Source organism: Haemaphysalis longicornis, unplaced genomic scaffold (genome assembly GCF_048455015.1).
Source record: "Haemaphysalis longicornis isolate Haplotype H1 unplaced genomic scaffold, Haemaphysalis longicornis Haplotype H1 scaffold_1, whole genome shotgun sequence".
In the NCBI taxonomy this organism is placed as follows: domain Eukaryota; kingdom Metazoa; phylum Arthropoda; class Arachnida; order Ixodida; family Ixodidae; genus Haemaphysalis; species Haemaphysalis longicornis.
In genome coordinates this window covers 257502461-257524845 of record NW_027526203.1, presented here as the reverse complement: position 1 = coordinate 257524845, position 22385 = coordinate 257502461, and the positions used below count along the sequence as shown (strand labels likewise).

Genomic DNA, 22385 nt, shown 5'->3' with positions numbered 1-22385 from the left:
GGTAGCTCGAGCGACAGCTTGTTATTGCTCCCCAAGGCGCAAACAAAGCTGCGTATACGAGAAATGGGGTAATGATGTGATGGAAAGTTGCTTTAAAAATCGTCACCTGAGCCGCTTACCAGAGCGGCGATCGAATATCCGCCGCAGTGTTAAGCCTAACATCAGTATGCGGGTCTGTAGGTGGGCCGGCCGGCTGCTACTACGTCGCGCGCCGTTCTCTGCGCGCGGCAGCACCTGCATCGCGTCGACGACCGATTTTTGGTCGGTTGACAAGATCAGTACGTATGAGCTTAACAGAAATTGCCGCCGTCGCGGAATCGGCGCTGCTACGGCAGCTCTGCTTTAGAGATAAGCGACTGCAAACAGTGATGTCCGTCCGAAAGTCGCATCCTCCGTGTGAGCGAAGGAGCTGGCCGAGCGGAACTCCGCCTGCGGTGACGTCACGACCTCCCTCGGATTTCTCCGCCGAAACGCTCCGTCGTGTGAATACCCCTTTAAAGGGACACTGAAGTGATATGTAAACATTGCGGGATTACTAGCGCAAATTGTAGTCCGGAGTCCCCAGGGCATGTTTCGACCACTCTAGGCGCGTTTACGCGATTTTATTTAGTAGAAAAACTAATTCGAAAACGCTGTCCTCCTCTCTTTACGCTCGCCCATTTTCTGTGGCGTTTTCGTGTGACGTCAGGAGGGGATGAGCTGGCAATTGGCTGCGCCACGGCTGCGCTACTGCACGGCTCCCCGGCCGACAGAGTCAGTCGGCCCAGCGTTTCGTCCGCCGGCCGTCGGCGGGTCGTCGCAATCAAGGAGGTTAAAAAAAAATTGCTTGGTCGCAATTCGTTCGCTTAGTTGAAACGAAGCCAGGACACGTTTGTGAATGGAAGAATGTGCCTTTCTTTACTTGGTTTGTTTGTACACTGTATCTAGCTCCAAGTCAAGGTCGCTTCACACAAGCGCTGCACATGCGACGCTTCGCTGACTGGTACGCCAGTAGGAAAATATAAAGGCCTCTTGAAGGCGGGAGAAGAGTCAGCAAAGTCAATATAGGTACTAAGCAAATAAAATCAACTGATATTTTTACCGCACAGCGTAAAACTAGGGCGCGGGAAGCACTTTTTTGCGCTGGGCGAACAAGCACAGCGGTCAGCAGCACGACTACGCATCTGCGAAAGCTTTTCCGTCTACGAAATGCAATTGCTAGACGTGAGCTACTGTGGAAACTCGGGCGACGCTTACTGCACGATCGCAGTACAACAAATAGTCACCTAAGCGGCTTGAAATGCCAAAACTAAATAAAAGTGTAAACCGGTTGTACAATATATACCCTATATTAGCAAGGCTTCCGCGTCCCGCTCCGTAGCCTCCAGTCTCTCCCCAGCCCTCGTCGGGGAAGGTCATGTCCAGCGAGAGCTCCCCACAGGCGACCGGCGCAGCTGCGCCGGACCGGTTCCCCCGTGACCCGCCGTCACCGTCCGCCGGCCCGTCTGCCTACCGCACCCTTCTGCCCACGCTCCCCACCGGAAAGCTCAGCGAGAACGCGTTGTTCCTACACGGAGATCCGTCGGCGCGGCCCTACGGGGTCGAAGACTTCGCATCTGCCCTCGAGAACATCACAGACTTGAGGGCGATCGAGTGTCTCGGCCCCTTTCAGTTCAACCACGTATGGATGGTCACCTTCAGAGCAGAAAACGAGATGGCCCGCTCCGTAGCCTAGCAGTCTGGGGCGCTGGGACTTCACCGTAAATGTTTTGCGAGTCACGAGTTCGAATCCCCGCGGGTACGTGCTTTTTTTTTTTTTTTGTAAGTTAACTTTTTTGTTTTCCGCCGATGTTTTCTATATTGAGTTCACCTTTTTTGGGGCCGCAACATTCATGGCTACACGAACTAGTTCACAAAACGCGCGCAGGCTGGCACTGGCGCGCTAGCGAGTTCTCGTTGGCGTGCTGTTGCCATAAGCACCGACTGCTTGCAGGCAGTGGGCACAGGCCAGAATGAACACACCCTTGGCCTGGTGCGAGCACGCTTTTTACGATACAGGCATGAGGGAGGCAAGCTCCAAATATGGGGGAAAAGCGCATGACATTTGGGCGTCTGCGGGTACGCGGAGGGCGTTCATGCACTGCGTAGGTCTCGGCTAGTGAATACTACGACTACAAGCCGTCCTGGGAGGCTTCTTGTGCATTTTACAGCCGACAACATGGCAGAAGCGCGGTACGATGATTACTGAGATATTGAGAATGCCCATCCAACAAAGCCATTGGTTATGTTTTACAGAACCGAAACCGAAACCGAAACTTGTGTGATTGCTAACCTTGGGCATCGTCCAATCACGGCGCCCCTCCTCTCAACGTCACAGCCTTAGTTGGTGCGGCCGCCGCAAACCGCGCATGGTAGTTTTTCTTCTTTCGCGCTTTGTAAAATAATTACCGATTTGTCAACCGGATAAACGATGAAAAGTGTGCTAATTTGAGCCAGTCTACGCAGTGCAAGCAAAAACGGGAGCTTGACAAATTCACTTCAGTGTCCCTTTAAGGCCCAGATACATGAACCCGACGAGGGAGGGTCGACTCGACTGGCGGGTTCAGCTACCTCGACCCCTCACGGGTATACATGAGCTCCATTCAAAGAGTCGAGGCGAGGCGCCCGGGGGATTGCCGGAGAAGGAGCTACCGTATTTTTGCGATTCTAGCGCGCACCATCTTTTGCTAAAAGCTAGCCTTAATATTTGTGTGCGCGCTACAATCGGGCTCAAAACCGAAACAGGTTTTAAATCGGTCAGCAACATTGCCATAGGCACGAGGTCCTCCCAAACTCCAACTCAATCCTATAAAAAAATCCGTCAATATCCCGTGAGTGAATTTCGGCGCACTCATTCCTGAATGACATACCTTGGTCAGCTGTTACACATTTTTCTACTATTGCAATTAACCCGTCACATGTAGAATTATGAAGGTTAAGACACTTGAAATCGCAAACAGCTTCAATGCTTCCCACTATAGTTTTATTCCCTGAAGGAGCTGGATAAGCAAGTTTACGAAGCACAATTTATTTTTGGCTGCCACAGTTGCACGCGCAAAATAAAATCTCCTTCTTCTCGGTAAGTACTGTCATGTATTTTACATCTGCGCGGTAAAGCCGACGTCCAATTATGTTTTCAGATTTTCCTGCGCAAACCTACGCGCGCGGTACAATCAGTGGCGCGTTATAATCATGCAAATACGGTATTCAGCTCCCCGCGGCCCGCCGACTCAGCCCGACGAGCGCGTCAACCCACCCCCTGTCTGCGAGCCGACCGGACTCGCCCCGACGGCTTTTCGACTCACCGCGTCCGCTTGCGTGGAGTCCAAAAAACCTGTTTATTTCAACTCAACGCGCCCTCGTCGGGTCAATGTAAACGAGGCTTTAGGGGGCCTAACACAGCAGGAAGGAAAGCGAGAATAGGCGCCGAAGCATGGGGGTTCCACCTGCCGAGAGGGGAGACTGAAACGTCCTTAGAAAACCCCTTCCACGGTGAGTTAGGCGCCCTCGGTGGGCGCTCTATTGCCTCCACACTGCTGCATGCAGCTTGTGGTATGAACTATAGGTTCGGTGGCGTTAGCAAAAAAAGGCAGAAAAAGAACTACGTCCCCTGTAAAGGGTGCACCACCGCAGGTAAGGTATTATACCAGTGAAGCCTTCATTGTAGCCTGTTCGAGTGTTATCACAAAAGGCGCAAGCGTATACCCACCTCTTACTACACCATTTCAAAGGTACAAGTCTTTTTTGGATTCTAATACCCGTGCTACACGAGCGTTTCGAAGGCCTTTGAGTCGAATGTCCTTTGACTCAAATGACACCTTTGAGCTGCTACACGACTTTTTTCAAAGGCCTTTGGTTCAAATGCCATTTGAGTCAAAGGAGCACGACAACTGACCTTTGAGAGACTCAAAGGCCTTTGAAACACGAACGGTCGTACCCTCGGGCTCAGTTTCTGCAAGCTGTAATAACAAAACCAATTATTTACGAGAAAAACTTTGTGTTTGAAGTGCAAGATCTTAATAATTTTTCACTTGTTCACTTGTTTCGTTCTGTCACTCGCTCTACGATTACGAGGTGACTTGGTACTCTCAACACCGGCGGTGCGAAAAAAGACAAAAAGAACCTGGCTGCCTTGTGCATGTTTTGTTCGCGCTTGTAGATAGATAGTTATCAATTTGGTCTCTAATAATTGCTTTTTTGCCCATTTTAACTCTAAAATTACATTTTCGCCAAGAACGAAACATGGCAGCAGTGGCGACACCAAAACATGGCGGGCGAATGCGGAAACTTTCAACTGCCTTTGAGAATCGCCGTGTAGATCGGCGAAACTCCTTCCAGTTCGAATGGCATTTGAAATTTCGAAGGTCCTTCGACTGAAATGTCCTTCCAAACGCTCGTGTAGCACGGGTATAAAACGCAAAAAGAATTGGCGCAGCTTGCAATGGTGGTACAAGGCTGGAGAAACAGCATAGTTGGGGGTCGACCTAGCTTGTTTCCTTCTTGGATCTGCTGTCAGTGTGGAACACACTGGAACAGCCTTGTAAAATCCGGCTAAACTTGGCCTCACCCCTGAGAGCTTATCCTAGCTTAGCAAGAACATCGAAATTAAAGCCTAGATAGCAAAACTTAGCGAAACCGAAAGGAACTAGGTGGACCCGCAGCTGCGCTGTTCTTTCTTTTTTTTTTTTGCAACTGAACATTTTTTTCAACACCCTACAGAAAGCCAAGCGTGTTGCCATCGTTCAACACCCTTTTTGCCACGCAACTATAGTTTTTTTTATTTTAAATGTTCAAATTGATATTTCACGTGTCAAAGCTGAACTTGGGGCATAGGACACGCCGAATGTGGAAACGAGCGATCATTGCAGACGAAGTCTTTTTTTTTTTTTTTGAATATTTCTTACAAGTAGAGAAGGGTATGAGGGGATGTCTTGTTCTTTACAGTGCAATTATACATGTATGCATGGCCTTATTCAATGAACAACTGAACACCTTTTCCACACCCTTTCAACACCCTTTTTTTCACAGAAAAAGGGTGTAGAGCTAGGAAAAGGGTGTTAGGACCCCAAGCCCGTCACACTGATAATCTGTCAAGTGCAACTAAGAACGGAAACTGCTCACACCCTATGTTATTGTTGCTCCCACCACACCCTCAATAGCTTCGGCCTTCCTGCCCGATAAAACCGGCACCTAAGTGATGGTTACGCCGTCGATGGGGATGCCATAATCAGAAATGGTGGCATGACCGGGGCAAAGTTAACTTCTGCGCTTTAGTTTAGAACTGGTCTATAGGCGAAGGAAATTGAAGAAAAAGAAACGGGCTGGGTACGTGGCCCGCTTCGCGCGGTTCCATAATTTTGTGGACCTAATAAGCGAAGTGAATTGGTTGAACAACAAACAATTGCAGTCAGGAAATAACAGTTATTGCTATTTTTGATAGTGGAAGAACACGGTCTGATTTCGCGCTGTATGTAAGAGCGGGTGAGAAGGCGTCGAAATTTTCATGCTGCATCGAAGACCCCGGCCTATTTAGAGGAAGGTTAGCCAACATAAATGTATGTATTCCGCTTGTCCTGTTGGTTTGTGACTTTTCTGCAGGTTGATGGGTTTGCATTCGCGTGTATGGTAGACGAAGCTGGCTTAATCAAAAAGCGGCGCAGCCGCAGTAGAAGACGACGTTGTCAATCGCACGCACCGAAGCCACTGCTTCCCCAGAACAGCCGGAGGTCTGCGCCCGACCAATCGCCATGCTGCCTTCCAGCTCCGTATGTCGCCGCCCCAACGCCAATGGCGCGGAAAACTGGCGGGGAGCTGTTGCCGAACCCGGCACCATTCGCGATGTGTGGGCCGCGAACTTGGACGATGAATTTGACGTCATCATGTTCCTGGTCCAAAAGTACACATACGTCGCGATTGACACGGAGTTCCCGGGTCTTCTGGTGAGGCCAGACAACAACGAGCTCCGGCCCTCGCACTACCAGTACGCGTTGGTCCGTGACAACGTGAACAGGCTCAAGCTCGTACAGCTGGGCTTCAGTTTTCTTGACGAGAACGGGGAGCCGGCCCCAGACTGCTCCACTTGGCAGTTCAACTTCAAGTTCAGCGTCACGGAGGATGAACACGGGGACGATGCCATCCCATTTCTAACTGAACACGGCATTCAACTGGACAAGCACGAACGAGACGGCATCGACCCCAACGAGTTCGCCCAGCGGTGCACGACGTCCGGCGTCGTCCTGTCGGACAGTGTCAAGTGCCTCTGCTTTTATGGCCCGTACGACTTCGCCTACCTGCTCAAGGTGCTGACGGGGCAGAACTTGCCGCAGGAAGAGTCGGACTTCTTCGAGTTGATCCGCTTGTACTTCCCGGTCATCTATGACATAAAGTGCATCATGCCGAGCTGCCCCGGTCTGCGCGGAGGCCTGCAGAGTGTCGCAAACGCCCTGGGTGTTCAACGAGTGGGGCCTGAACACCAAGCTGGAAGTGATAGCATGCTCACCGGTGCTGTTTTCTTCAAGATGCGCGAAGTGTATTTCGGAGGCGAGATGGATGACCGGTATTGTGGGCAGATATCTGGCCTGGGGGGCGTTAATTTTATACTCTACGGCAGCACATGGTACGGAACTGAACCCGTGAGCATATCGGACGTGCAAGAAGGTCCCAAAGATGCTGATGCGGAAGATTGCAGCTGGGCCGAGCCCCGAAGTAAGACATCTTCCTCGTAGCAGCTCCTGGTGCGCTCGTCCTGGACCAAATTCGGCGGCCTATGGAGGCTGCGTGCAGCTTGATCAGAGCACTCTGTAATCCTTCCTTTCAAAATTTGAGGACACAGGCTTCAAATCAGTTCGGGGTGAACTTTACTTTCTCTTGTGTTTTTTACAACTCCTTGTTAGCGATGTTCTTTTTGTCGCCTTTTACATCAAGTAATAATAGTAGTTTTTTCTTATCTCATTGTGAGTCGGATCTTCTTTATTTCCCGAAAGGTTTCGTTTCCGATGCCTTGGTGACGCTTTTTTCTAGAGTTTGTTTCAACGCCCACAGCACTGCTCCGGCCTATTCCCGTGTTTACTTTAAAGAAAAAGATTAATTAAACGGGCGCTCAATGCAACTAAAGTTGCTATGTCATGCGCGAAACGGACATATACTCACTTTGGGGACTGGCCAGGAGTCGGGAGCTTTGAGGGGCTAATGTGCCGAGCTTCACAAAGCTATGAATTGAAAACGTTAACGTTAAAGAATAGTGCGTCCCACATGACGGCTGAATGTAATGGCATGCAGTTAGACGAGGCCACAAGAGCCGTGCCGAACTTGTATTCTAGGAAAGCTGTGGCGTGTTCCTGTTTTCTTGCTGAAGTAATTGGCGCCTTAAGACGAGGAAGCGAAAGCGAAGAAAGAGACGCAAACACCACGTAGCAGTAAAGAAGCCTGTCGAAGGGATTCGCACCTAAAATTAGACAAACCGGAAACGAAGAAAGAGATGGAAACACGACGTAGAGGGGAGGTATCACCAAGCTTTCCCCTTTAATGCACACGAGCACACTGAAGTGTCCCTAGAATTTTTTTCTTTGCAGGATTAACAAAGTACAATACATGCGGCGCTAAGCAGACCAGGATGGAGGGAAAACAATTTCACCATCTTCCCGGAGGGGAACCCTGAGTAGTACGCGAAGCAGCCATGGGGTCGGCTCAAGTTCCCATTAGTTTTCAGTTCGCCGTTTCCGTTAAGTTGAGGTTCGTAGCTACCGTTATATTTACCGTTTGGTTTCCATGGTAACTACCAAACTTTTCACTTACGGGAACTTTGAAATGGGAACTTGCGTTGACCCCATGGCTGCTTCGCATACTACTACGGTTTCCCTACAGGAAGGAATCTTGAAGCGCTAGGACACAGGGACAAGCGAGTGGGACAACACAAGGCGCCTTGTGTTGTCCCACTCGCTTGTCCCTGTGTCCTAGCGCTTCAAGATTCCGTCATGTCATACCAACAGGCCCAAAGCAGCACCCTCGTGCCCTACAGGAAGATGGTGAAATTTTATTGCAGGGGGGGGGGGGGGTGTTAGAGGTTAGAGTGGAGAGGCATTAAAGAGAGAGGGAGTTTGTACGGGGTGTGAGCTTGTCTTTATTTAGGCATTATCATAATCTTCAACGTAGGTGACGTCGAGCTTTGGTTGGCGTTTCGCTTTGATTATGACAGCCTTGTGGTCTGTGAAATGTAAAGTCAAGGGCTGTGGTAATGGATAAACCCTAAAGTTGCTGAAGATGAGGTCGATGCACGTTCCCCGGATGGTTGTGGGCTGCTTGTGATGGTATGAAATGCAGCGGAGAGCGTAGCGTGACCGCATGCATGTGCTGCATGAGCCAGTCGTCGTTTGTAATGTCGACATTGAAATCCCCGGCGAGTATGAACGGCGTGTTCTTGTAGGTCGTTTCGTATTGCAGCATTTGCAGCATCGCCTTGCCGATGTACTGTTCCACGTTGGCCCGAGAGAGGTTCGGCGCGAGGTACATGGTCATGGTGATGATGTTGTTGTTGTTTGTGTAGTGTGTAATGGCGCCATGCTCGCCGTTGTGGCTTTGACTTGTGGGTTGTAGATCCAGATCCATTGCGGTGAGTGGGCGCTTGACGTAGATCCCGACACCACCGGCGGGCCGCTCTGCCTCCTCCGTACACACGATCATAGCCTTTGATGCTGGGTTGCGGCGCGTTCCATGTTTCCGTGAGGCAGAGCACGTCCGCTTTCGTGAGCACGGGATCGCGCTCGATGTCTTTGACATGGCGCGTGAGGTATATGGTATTTACAAGTGCGTTGCCGCGCCGCTTCGGGATCCGCTGCTGGGCGTTGACGTTTCGATTCGGCTTCGCGAGCCTTCGTTGCATCCGTAGCTTCTTGACGGTGTTCATCTTCCGGACCCCGGAGCTCAGGATCGTCTTTGCGACGTTGATGTGCCGCTTCAGCTTCCCGAGCCCGAAGTTCACGATCTGCTTGCTGGCGTTGACGTGCGGCTTCAACTGCGCGAGCCCTCGTTGCATCAGTAGCAGCTTCTTGGCGGCGTTGACGTTTCCTTTCGGCTTCGCGAGCCCGAGCTTCTTGACGGTGTTTATGGCGCCCTTCAGCTTCCCGAGCCCGGAGCTCAGGATCGTCTTTGCGACGTTGACGTGCCGCTTCAGCTTCCCAAGCCCGAAGTTCACGATCTGCTTGCTGGCGTTGACGTGCGGCTTCAACTGCGCGAGCCCTCGTTGCATCAGTAGCAGCTTCTTGGCGGCGTTGACGTTTCCTTTCGGCTTCGCGAGCCCGAGCTTCTTGACGGTGTTTACGGCGCCCTTCAGCTTCCCGAGCCCGGAGCTCAGGATCGTCTTTGCGACGTTGACGTGCCGCTTCAGCTTCCCAAGCCCGAAGTTCACGATCTGCTTGCTGGCGTTGACGTGCGGCTTCAACTGCGCGAGCCCTCGTTGCATCAGTAGCAGCTTCTTGGCGGCGTTGACGTTTCCTTTCGGCTTCGCGAGCCCGAGCTTCTTGACGGTGTTTACGGCGCCCTTCAGCTTCCCGAGCCCGGAGCTCAGGATCGTCTTTGCGACGTTGACGTGCCGCTTCAGCTTCCCAAGCCCGAAGTTCACGATCTGCTTGCTGGCGTTGACGTGCGGCTTCAACTGCGCGAGCCCTCGTTGCATCAGTAGCAGCTTCTTGGCGGCGTTGACGTTTCCTTTCGGCTTCGCGAGCCCGAGCTTCTTGACGGTGTTTATGGCGCCCTTCAGCTTCCCGAGCCCGGAGCTCAGGATCGTCTTTGCGACGTTGACGTGCCGCTTCAGCTTCCCAAGCCCGAAGTTCACGATCTGCTTGCTGGCGTTGACGTGCGGCTTCAACTGCGCGAGCCCTCGTTGCATCAGTAGCAGCTTCTTGGCGGCGTTGACGTTTCCTTTCGGCTTCGCGAGCCCGAGCTTCTTGACGGTGTTTACGGCGCCCTTCAGCTTCCCGAGCCCGGAGCTCAGGATCGTCTTTGCGACGTTGACGTGCCGCTTCAGCTTTCCGAGCCCGAAGTTCAGGATCTGCTTGCCGGCCTTGACGTGCGGCTTCAGCTGCGCGAGCCCTCATTGCATCAGTAGCAGCTTCTTGGCGGCGTGGACGTTTCCTTTCGGCTTCGCGAGCCCGAACTTTGGGATCGGCCTGTCGCCGCTGCCGTTTCGTGGCAGCGACTCGAGCCCTCTTCTCCGCGGCGCTGTCCGCGGCGCTGACACTGGCGTTGACGCTGGCGTTGCTGGTGGCGTTACCGGCGGCGTTGCCCGTGGCACTCATCGCAGCGTTGTGGGAGGAGGTTCCCCTACGGGAAGATGACGGCAGTGGTTGAACGCGAAGCTATATCGCGATGGATTCTTTGGTTGGCCAATTCATAGGGGCATCCTGCCACAATCATCATCAGTGGTGCCTGGCCAGGCATGCGCAGTGGGGGTGTGGACGCCGCACAACGGTGGCCACACAACGGCGGAGGGAACAGGCGCAACCATAAGCTGCTTCGCATCTAAAAATAAATGAGGGATAGGGGCACCAGTAGTTTTTTTTTATTTCCCTCGTCCTCGTCTGTTTAACGCCGAATTTTTTTTCGAGTATGAACCAGCGCAGCTACATACTTTTTTACCAGGATTATTACATTTCCAGGAGGAAATACATGCTCTTACAGCCCCAATAATATGGCTGCAATATGCGTCGCTTTTGTGTAGTTTCCAGTGAGCATGGGCACGACAAATTTCTGAAAAAAGATATGCTCGGACAAACCGTAAGTTCAGTGTTGCATGAAAAAATACCAAGAAAATGCATCGTGCGTGTCTCCCGGTGACCGCCGAGTTCCCTGCTCGCGCAGCGGCTTTAGTAAAAAAAAAATCTAAAAATTATAGCGCTGTCGGAAAGCTCTATCGCGCGTGTGAGGTTTCGTTCGGGAACACGACTAAATAGATTCATATGACGATCATTACTACCAGCACAGTGCAAAGCAACGACGGAACATGTAAATAAACAATTTCAAACCTGTACAAATGCGTGGTGATGCGTCCTTCAGTGCTAATGTATCCTGCAGCTTCGCTATGATTCAAGCCTTGCGCGACTTAGTGCAAGCTTCGCCATTTAATTTGGTGTAAGTCTACAAGGCTGAGGATGACTTTGCATCCTCCACTCACCGCGAAGAAGACGGCGACGTCTTCGATGCATATGACAATTTTCCGGCTACGTGTTGAATCTCCATTTCTCTCAGCTACCGCCAACAAACCATTCCCCAGGTCGATTCTTTAAAATACCTGGGAATAATCTACGAGTACAATCTCAATTGGCGCCCACACTATGGGCGTTTCAGAAGAGTGCAAAAGGTGCCACTCCAGCGCTGCACCCCTCCCAGCTACTTTTTCCCAGTCCCGCTGCTCCGCTCCTGCTTGCTTATTTTCCCGCTGACATTGGTGGTGAAAAATTTACGAGTGTGTTAACTGCTACGCCAACGTTAAAAAAAGGTGAGGGAATACATTTCTTTCTTCGGTGAGGATGGAAGCGCCAACAAAGATGTAAGCGAGTCACCCCTGGTAGCCATCACCGTGAAAATTGTGCACCCGAAATTTTTCCTGAAAAACACCGAAGTTTCACTTCCGGTGAATTCGAGACTTACCTTGTCAATGCCGGATTAGCTATGGCTGAGTACTTTGTTAACGGATTTGATTGATGATTGATTGTTGGGTTTTAACGCGCCGATGGCCCCTGCGTAGCGGCAGGTGCTGATCACTCAAGGGCCGGGTGAAATACGTTCGAAAGACTAGCATCTACGTGCATGTGCGCTTTGGTTCTTCAAAACATTGTGGTCGGAAGCCGCTGTTTGGAGTCGGAACGTAGATTTACTTTTTCCACATGGCTGTCCTAAAAGTTAAAAACCCTGACTGCAAGATACAAGGTTCCGGTGAATATTATAAACCTTTTCGACCCCGCACGCTGCAGCCATGTTCAGCACGAAAGGCCAGAGGGACCATCAGCATTAACAAAATAAATACCGCCATCTATTGCCCGCTGCTGCGACGTACACCCTCCATTTGCAACTGGACCAACCTGCCTCTGCGAATGTACTCGAAAGGATATTTGCTGACTACTACACTCTTAGCCAAAAAGGACTAACGGGGCATCGGCGTTAGTCCTTTTGGGGACTAACTGTGTTGCCACTAGCATTAGTACTTTTTGGGACTAACGGCAAGGGTACCAACTGTTAGTCCCCCTGCACTTAGTCCCTTGGTGGTTTAACTGTTGATCCACCATAAAGTTGGTCCGCCATAAAGTTGGTCCGCCATAAACTGTTGGTCCCTTGCAGGTCAACTATTAGTCGCCCCGCTTAGTCCACTAGAGACCAACCGTTGGTCCTCTGAGTATCAATCGTTAATCTTTCCCATTACTCCCCCTAGACGAATTGATGCTTTCAAGACTAAATGTTCATCCCTGCAAATGCTCCCCTCCGAATTAACCACGCATACTAAAAGACGATGTGCTGGCTCGTGCAAATACTCCATGGGGAGTGGCTGTCGTTCCGTTAGACCGACAATTCAGAAGGCAGGAGTAAACAGAAGAGACCAGAAACAGTATTTCTTAGCCACTTGAAATATTCACGACAAAGAAAATGTCACTTTAAAGCTTTTATTGCAACACTAAGTAAGCAACATACACAACACAAGTAAACCGTACTCCACTCTGTATGTCGGAGTCTCTATTTCGAAGGTCTGTTTGGTACACCTTGTCAAGGCGATGCGCCCAGTATTGGGCTATCCCGGGTATACATGGCTGCTGTTTTTGGCGCAAACGTGCTCCACTTGCACGAGGTGCTTGTCCGTGTGAGTGGAGGCAACTATCCTCCGTGCCGCTGTCGGGATGGGCGCAGGTCGTCACGCTCCTGCAGGAAAGAAATAGGGCAACAAAACAATTGTGTTATTCGTGGTAGGATAACATTCGCGGTAGGACGCAAAACGTAGTGCAGCCAAACGTGGCCTGTGAAGTGCACTAAGTACAAGACTACGGATTAAGTAAGACCATTGCCACGGTCGTTAGCATGCGAAACTCAGGCATTGTTTTTTTTTACTCCAGCAGAAAAGACGCCACTCAAACCAGCAATAGAACCTGGCGACTCATTCTCCCTAACTTAGGGCAACAGAAAATATAAAGATTGCTCATTATTCGCATGCAGGTTCGCTATCATGCTCAGAGGCTTAGTAGCACGAAACAAGGGCCTCTTCCCTCTCTTTCACGAGACATGTAAGGAAAGAGACGCTTCCTGTCAGCACCAGCTCTAAATCAAAATGGTTTGACAGCAATCAAAAATAATAAAAAAGAAGAAATATTCAATTATTGGAAGAAAACCTGCTTTCCTGAGCTTATGGTGCGGGTTTGTAGAAAAAGGTCATTATTGATTTCTGGCTATGGTGCCAGTGTCGAAGAATGCGTTTTTATTTCCAAAATGTAATAAGAGCCAAATTTTCTCAATGTTTAAAAATAGTTTCGGGCGAAATGTCCCCTCAGCTTGCTGCATGGGGAGTGGCTATGGCTGCACGTTTTTATTTCCTCTTTGCGGACAGTTCACGGTGAGTTGATACGTGCACACAAAATAGGCCTTCAAAGGAAAGGGGCAAAAATGTTTGAGGCTGACCACGCTGCGAGCGCGTGGCTACCAGTGAGGGAGCAACGACAATGAAAAAAAAAGTGAAGGAAGCTTTCCGCCACTGTAGATCAGTCACGCGAGCGTGCGCCTGCTACCGTGACATTCATGTGAAAGGCACCAGTGACGGGTGGGTGCGGGAAGGACTGCAGGACGAGAACGTTTTGGGCACGAGTTCCCCGAAAGCCAAACAATTTTTTTTTTTTTTTGGGGGGGGGGGGGGGGGGGGGGGGGGCCTTACTGCCAGTTTAGGTTCGCCGTGGCGGCCACTAAGAGGACCGAAACTGGAAAGGGGGCCGTTAGATAACACTGTATTCTAAAAACAAAAAGCTCGCCGTGCTGTACAGAAAGATACTAGGGTTCTGTGAGAGGGCTTTTATTACGGCGGTCAGACCTCGCCTTCGACGAAAACTTCATTCTGCCATTCTGTTGTGATACGGCAGATTACAAGTTTGGGTTCCGCAAAATATGGACAAAAATGCCGTATTCAGCCAATTTATATCAGATTGTAACCGGTATTGTATAGTTTTATTCTGGACGTAGTTGCCGTTACGAGGGTGCAACTATTTTGGCCCTACTGAGTCTCCAAGTGTACGCGTCCTTTGTAGATCCGGCGTTTTGCCAGACCGTTTTTAAGTTTGCTGCTTAAAATATCACGATATCATTTAAAATTTCTTATGTCTGCGAGTAATTCTTGTATCCTAACAGCACCATGTTGTTATTTTATTGTTCATATGTTTGCCTAAAAAGATAGAGCCCCTCAAGTGTCTCGACCACGTGTTAACCACGCTTGTAAGATTTCTGGCTATAAATTCATTAAAACTGCAATTTCAAATGAAAAAAGTTAGCGGTTAGGTTCCTCTTTGTACGCTGCTCCTGCTGGGGTGGTTATTTATGCGGTCGGGTCGGTCGTTCGAAGAAAAATTGCGATTTTACTATTTTAGGGTTAAGTAAAAAATTAGGTAAATATCGACCGTAACAAATAAAAATTATGTCGTCGTCGGCAGCAACGTACAGCGAATCGACTGGCGTTGGTTTAAAAACAAACTGACACTCTGACGCTAAGGCACAAGCTCACGAACTTCCAAAAAAAATTAAAGCCTTTCCACTCAACGTGAAAGCTGTCGTAAATGCAGAGCAGTGATTCGCCATAACGGCCTCTGGCACCGTTATCCGCTTACTGCTACTACCCATCACGCTCTTCGCCTCCCTGTCTCACTTCTCTCTTGATGAATTGAACGGAGGTTTGTCCAAAGCAGTTCCAATTTCCCGCCTTCGCAGTGCTCGCGCGCCCCCTGCCTGGAACGAACAGCGCGAGCGGTTCTCGCACGTGCCGGCACCTTACTGCGCAGTCCACAACGCGTTGTTTTTGGCGGTCACTTATTTCGCTTACTATCGTAAAATTGGGCCCATCTCCAGTGTTTGGGGAGTTGGTGGTAGTGAATGCGTTGTATCAGCAGCTTCTTGACGTAGTTTGAATGAGTCAAGGATATATGGCGCGTTCGTAGCCTCCCATTCTGTGTCGGCTTTGTGGCGCAGTGGGTAGAGCACCATGTACATTGCGTTCCGCCCGCAGGGTCCGAAGGATCGAAACCAGGCGCCGGATAGTATTTTTTTTTATATAGTGTAGGGGGAGGGTTGCGGACAACGACGGTGTGGACTACGACTACGGACGTCAACGCGGGTGACATCGTGAGTTACTGAAATGCTCTGCATTTAAAAGAGCAAATGGGGAAAAGCCGTGGCCGTGGCAGCTCACCTTTCGCACGTCCGTCCCCGCTGGCCGCCGAACAAGTAGAATCAAGTCGGAGGGCCCCCGCCAGGGGGAGCAACAGCAACATCGCGGGAGAAAAGGGTGCTGTTGGTCTTTCCGTTGGTCCCATTTCCGTCGAGGGTCCAACGTTTGGTCCCTTCATTTTTCACACGACCCTAATCTTGGCGCGTTTGGTCTTTAGGGGACTAAATGGTCTTCGCGAGGCGTAAATGCTGCAGTTCGTCTTATTTTCTCCCGTTTTGGCTAAGAGTGTACGTTCGTAAACGCTTTCGGCCCCGCAATTGCCGCTTCTCGCGACCACTTCGCAAGTGCACTCACGACTTCAGGGCATCATTACCATCGTCATCATACGCTCGCGCAGCGTGGCAGTAGTACGGCATAAGAGCATTCGAATCGGTCGTTGGGCAGACCCGCTGGAAAACCACTGCGCTCCAGCGCGGCTGCCCGATCAGCGACAGCGGCACGCGTCTAACCCACCTTCCCCTGAGCAGACTTCAGCCCCCGCCCTAGAATGAAAGCCGCCGGAGATGCTATTGACCACCGGAGCCGCTGCGAAGACATCGGAGCGGCTGCGACTTCTGCCCGGCAGCTCTTCAGCTATGGCGGCCGCCAGCACAACAACTTCGCACCCGTTGTGGCCCGTTCGATGCCCATGCTGAAAGCCCTGAGAAGGGCCCGCAAGTATTACTATGCCACATTCCAGGCCATTGCCGGCGCCAAGTTCTGGGCTCACGGCTTCGTTCTCGCAGCCAGGTACGCACGCTGCGCTGCGTTCTTCTCCAGCTGCTACGGGAGACTAAGCTTTGTCGTCGAGTCCATGCCCGTGCAGCAGGGCAACGCGTGGCCGCCCGTCTGTGACGTCGTGGTAACCGGGCTTAGCTCAGAAATGCTAGAGCTACTCGTCGATCTTGCCTACAACATCCCGATTAACGAGCGCGAGGGCCTGCACAACATCCGCGAGGTTCTTGACGTTGCTGAGTCGTTGAACATCGCTAGTAGTACGCTAAAGTACGGTACTTCTGCCTTCAGCTGCTGTGGCAGAATTCGGAAACAGAAAACTGCATCGGCACCTACCAAATGGCTTTGAGCAAAGGGCATGAGCTTCTATCTGATTGCCTTCCGCTACGTAATTCGAAATTTTGACAAGGTGTGAACCACCAGCCCTCAGTTCAAATCCCTGATGCCCGAAAAGCTTAGCAGCGTGCTGTACAATGACGAGATACACGCCCCGAACGAGGTTGAGTGTGCCTTTGGGGCTGTTCTCAAGTGGATCACTGGGAACGTCGAGGAGAGCCGATGTCACTTGCCTCGCCTCGTGGCGCTGATAAAGTTCGCCTTCTGCAGCCGCGAAGACATGGCGAAAATCGAGAGTGACCCCCTCGTGCGCGCGAGTGAGCAAGGCGCTCGAGTTGCTACTTGTTAAGCGGACGCTGAGGGGTGGCCACCGTTTACTGGAGGACGAGACCGGACCATTCCGAGTGGCGCTGGCTCAAGCCGCGCTTTCCCAAGGACGGACTCTTCTTGTTCGGGGGCGGGACCGGCGGCGTAACCAACCTCCTGCTCACGTACAACTGCCGTTCCAGTCGCTGGCTGATCCAGCCTCACCAGGACACGCCTCCCAGGGCCTACCATGGCGTGGCAATCCTAGATGACCTCATCTACTTTGTGGGTGGGTTCGACGGCCACGAGGGTAACCACACGGTCGTAACTCTGGATGTGTTGGTGGGCGATTGGACCGGCAGATCGAACATGCAAGTGGCCCGTTGCTGCATCAGCGTAGCAGTCCTCCAGGGCTACTTATACGCCATAGGCGGCTTCGACGGAGCGGAGCGCATATCGTCCTGCGAGTGATATGACACCAAGCAAAACCAGTGGGAATTCGTCGCTTCCATGCACGCTGTCCGGGGCGACACCTGCACCGCGGCGACCGGCGGCCGTATCAACATCATGGGCGGCTACACGGGCCACGAAGTGCTCGACAATGTCGAGTGCTACTACCCGTCGGTTGATTCATGGACGCACGTGATGAGCATGTCGAGTCCCCGCCGCGGCCTGAAAGCGGTTGTGCGCGATGACGTGATCTACGTGCTTGGTGGCTGCGATGGTACCTTAAGGCCGGAGACGGTCGAGAGAATGGACACGCGCAGGGGCCATTTGTCCGAGCTCCCCAGCATGACATTCCCAAGAAGCAACTTCATGGCCGTGCTACTGGAAGGAAGCATCTACGTGGCCGGAGGGTTCGACGGCGGTATGGCGGTGTCGTTGGTCGAGCGATACGATATCCAGACATGTCAATGGTACCGCACCCCGTACTTAAGCATTGTGTGCAGCGGTGCTTCTGGTCGCGTTTACCCGGAAATTCTTAATGCGAGAAACTGGCTGTAATCACCCAAGAAAAAACGCACAGAGCCGTTGTCAGTTGCGCCTTGATTATCCTTCCTACACTCTTAGTCAATTCCTGGTTATACGACCCGCACGCAGGCGGGCCGCCGCGTCAATTTAAAGCCGCTTATAAAGCGTGGTTCAGGCGGCCTCGAGCGGAAGCGGCCCGCCAAACACGTGGCCCACCCAACACGTGGCCCGGCGTTTAAGCGGCCCTCTTGAGGGCCGCCTAACGAGAGGGCCACCTAAACGCCGGGCCGTGTGTTCGGCGGGCCGCTGGCCGCAATTTTTCTACGCGGCCCCTTATGCTAATCTATTCCCGCTTACGAAGCGGCTCCAAAATCATACGGCCCCTCAAATAAGCGGCCTTTTTGCTTTCCCCCCCCCCCCCCCCCAAAAAAAAAAAATCCGCTTGGACAGAATTGATTTCACACGTTTTTTTTTTCGCTCGCAATGACATGTCAACGTCAGCACCCCGTGAAGAATGCTGTAACACATGTTACATCATGCGAGACATGTAAGCACATAAACGTAACCCTACGGATAATCGAACCTGGGTCTACTACAACACATCAAAAGCCTGATATCATAACCACTGCGCCACGACCCACGGGCTACTCAGAAGTGCAAACATGGGCTTATAAGTATTCTGCATGCTGTTGCGCGTCAAGCAGGAGTCTTAAATAACACATTCGGCGGCGAGTGGCTTTCTTTACGACCACCGTTTTTGATTCACTCTACCAAAGAGGCATAATACTACGGTTTGCGAGAATTTAAGTACACTGGTACGAGCGGAAACCTTTTGTCATGCTGTGTGCCCGTTCCAACATGCGCCGTGCGGGGATTTATTCCATCGATGCAAACGGAATTGATAACAGTTATTCTGTCTTGTTACCGAACGTATTCTTGGCCATTGGTGGAAAGTGCCCCCATGACAATACTTGCAAATAACTAACACGTAAGGCGCACTGTTGCACTGAAAATAAGAGCTGTCTCGTCACGAGTAGCAAGTATACCAAACCTGGAATGGTTTACAGAATTTTTTCTGCTCGTCGTAGCTCTTCTGATGGTGTGGTTACATGCCTTGACCTTTGTTTTTGTAATAGGGGGGCGGTAGTAAAATACGCATCTGGTGATGTAATGAACCAATATTAAATCACTCACCATACCTACCATTGTGTCGCGACGCCTGCAGAATTGCTGCGTAAAGAGATAAAGAGCCGTTGGAATGCCAGATACTGCGTTTCCTTTTATGGATCGCTAGCACACAAAGAATGTCTCAGCGTTTTCTCGCGCAGACCGGATAAGCGCTCGACCGTTTAACTTGTAACGCCCTGCCTTTCCAGGGAAATTCATGTTTCGCGGAAGTTCCACCTTTAATCGTTATAATATCGTAAATGAAGATCATTGGTGAAACAACGTTTAAAAAAAAGTAAAAATTACGAACAATATAAAAAATGACGGAAAATGGCGAACCGTATAATGCCCTGCATTTCCACAATAATGCAGATTTTGCGGAAATTCCACTTGTAATCGTTATCATAGCGTAGATGAAGATAATTGGTCGAACAAAATTTTGAACAACTAAAGAACAAGAAAAATATAACATTACCGAAAATGTTAAGCCTTGTAACGCCCTTCATTTACAAAAAAAAATGCAGATTTGGCGCAAGTAACCCCTGTGATCGCTGTAATAAGGTAAATGGAGATAATTGAACGGACAGGACTTAGTAAAACCAAGAAAATTTTCTCTAAAAGAATCCCACTCAAGAAGAGCGCTATAAGAATGCTGCGCATTAATAGACATTTCTCTGAATTTATGCAATTTTTTTAAGTGGTCTCGTTTCATTCGCGCTTCCGTTATTAGCGAGTTATTATTGTACGCAGAAGCGCAAGGTCGCGGTTCAGCATTTTCAACATTTTCAAGGCACTTCACCAAAACCATAGCACTTGGGCATGAACGCACCCTTGTGTCGAAAGTTTAGACCATATAAAACAATGCCACAAATAAGTGGGTTGCAATGGCTGCAATTGCCCGAAAACATTTTTAATTTGTGCCCTTCTGGAACATCTTCATGACCTCAGTTTTCAGTCAATGAGGTTCAACCTTCATAATCTCGGTGTTTTGTCACCTGATTTATCAGGCCTCAATGCTCATACCACGAAATAAAAAAACTCCCTATATTCATAATGACATGTTACAAGCAAAGCTGTGAAGCAAGTATCTGTATACCTTAAACATATCCGGATCTTGAAGTGATAATCTACTCATACAAGCTTGGGACAGGAACAGAGAGCTGATTGATTGATTGATTGATTGATTGTGGGTTTTAACGCGCCGACACAACGAAGGCGATGAGGCGCGCCGTAGTGGAGGGCTCCGGATTAATTTTCACCACCTGGGGATCTTGAACGTGCGCCGAAATCTCGTACACACGGGCGTTTTTGCTTTTCGCCTCCATCAGAAAAGCGGCCGCCGCGGCCGGGAATCGAACCCGCGACCTCGTGCTCAGCAGCGCAACGCCTTAGCCACTGAGGAACAGAGAACTGAGTTGGGTATGTAAATGTTAAGTATTTTGTCATTCTCGAATTCATGCGCATGCACAAGTGTGAGATGAAAATTACAGAAATGACACCATGTCCAAGGAACGATGTTTTCTTTTTATTTGATATCCAAGATACAAATGTGAACACAAAAGACTTAGTGAAACAACAAATACAAATATTAGCAGATTTCCCTTATGGAACACACAAATGAAAATCTTTTTTTTGTGGAAGAGCAAATAATGACCTGTCCAGATAAAATTATTGTTTTAATTCATAAAATTTTCAACAGCTTGCTGCTTACAAAACAGGGAGGAAACTCGTCTTTTTTGCTGGCTACTGACTGTATAACGCCCAACGTTTGGCCTAAAGCTGACGGTTATCTCCTGTCCTTAATGTAATATATTACCAAACAAAGAAAAAGTACATTCTCCGGGCTTCAATTACGGTCCAGGTACACCACTTCCGATTATGTAAATGGCCTTTGTAGAATTGCCCCAAGCAATCTTTGGCCCGGCAGCTGCTGCTTCTGGAATTTCGTCGCACTGTATTGGAAACACCGTTGTAAACATTTCAAAAATGTTGAGTCATGGGCAGCAATCTGTTGTGTGGGCACTGCGTGAGGAAAAGAAACGGCAGGTGAATAAGTGACCAGGTGAAAAAGGGTGGTGTTATTTATCGGCAGTAAAACAGTATAGCCTGAAGGGGCACAGCAGAAGTATCACCAACGCGTTAGCAGATATGTGAAAATATAAATCAGGTAAGTGTATCGCTGTAGTTTAGGCAATTATTTCTTTCTTACTGCTTGTAGATTCAAACGCTCTCAAAAGGACGTTTTCTTCATATACATAGGAAGGCTGAGCGCTTTTTCAGTGCAAAGGCGTGCGAGAAAACGTTGCCATAATTTTATTTGACGGAGACACATCAATTGCCCGTCGAAAAGAAACTCTGTTCGTTGTCACACACAGAAGGTAATGTGCCCTAGTTTCTTTTTATGAAACAAGTTCCACCAATAGTATGGCGCAAAATATTTTGTTAAAGATGGAACAAAATTGGTAGCAATATCTTTTGCTAAAGCATAGGTAAACTGCGCGCACCGAGCAACAGCCAGCGCATCTGTAACAACATTAGAAGCCACCGCTTCGAGCGACCTTCACGCCGGCGACACGCCGCGTTTGCGCTGCCAATGCTATCATGTTTCTGCAAACCGCGAGTTGACACTCCAGACAGACGACAGCTGTTGCGTACACAGCAAGATGGGGGCTGGTGTTAGTCATGAATGCTGCTTCATGTGAAAAGTTTACCACCTAAACGCACCGTGATGAAGTTTACAAATCGCCACAGAATCTAGACTACTCAAAGCGCGAGAAAAGTCACTAGCCGAAACGACGACGCGAAAACCTAGTTACGAAAAAAAGTTACATCACTTTCTGGTATACGCCTACCGAAAATGACAAGCAGCGGCCATGGAATATTGGAAAATACAAAATTCAAACTGGGTTTTATGTGTCTTGACCTGGACAATTAAACGCGTGGAAAAAATGCAATTTCTTTATGAAACCACGGTACTCATTACGGCAATGGAAGCACGTGACATGTGCAAGCGTTTTAATTTTTCGCCTAGCTGGATCCCAAAACGGCCGCCGCAGAGGCAAACCGAATCCTCTATATATAAAGCACGTCAACTTTACCGTACGGCCCCAGGTATCGCAGAACGGTTTTGGCGCGGGCTTCTTACGATGACGAAAAAGGCATAATTTCATGGCCTTTACTAGTTGTCTGCAAACACAAATTCTTACAGTCTGCGCCCCCCACCCCTCGATAAAAAAAACAAGAAATCCAGGGACTTACCTATCCTTTCGTATTCAACCGGGCTATGCCCGCAATACACACACCAGCCGGCTTGACATGGCGCCGCCGCCTGGCTTGTGTGACCGGTGGCCCTAATAAACCCATCGCATTTGCAGTTGTTTCGACTGTTACACTGACCTCGAAGCACACATTT

At 50.0% G+C, this 22385-nt stretch overlaps 1 protein-coding gene and 1 pseudogene across 1 annotated transcript; both read left to right on the top strand.

Moving 5' to 3' along the window:
- The first annotated feature begins 5765 nt into the window (after positions 1-5765).
- Positions 5766-6743, top strand: LOC144158693 (CCR4-NOT transcription complex subunit 7 pseudogene; annotated as a pseudogene).
- Positions 6744-15965: 9222 nt separating this feature from the next.
- LOC144158688 (kelch-like protein 18) lies at positions 15966-17305 on the top strand. Its single transcript, XM_077689734.1, has 3 exons — positions 15966-16462; positions 16616-16845; positions 16890-17305. The coding sequence occupies exons 1-3, from the start codon at positions 15966-15968 to the stop codon at positions 17303-17305; spliced, it is 1143 nt and encodes a 380-aa protein (XP_077545860.1).
- The last annotated feature ends 5080 nt before the right edge of the window (positions 17306-22385 follow it).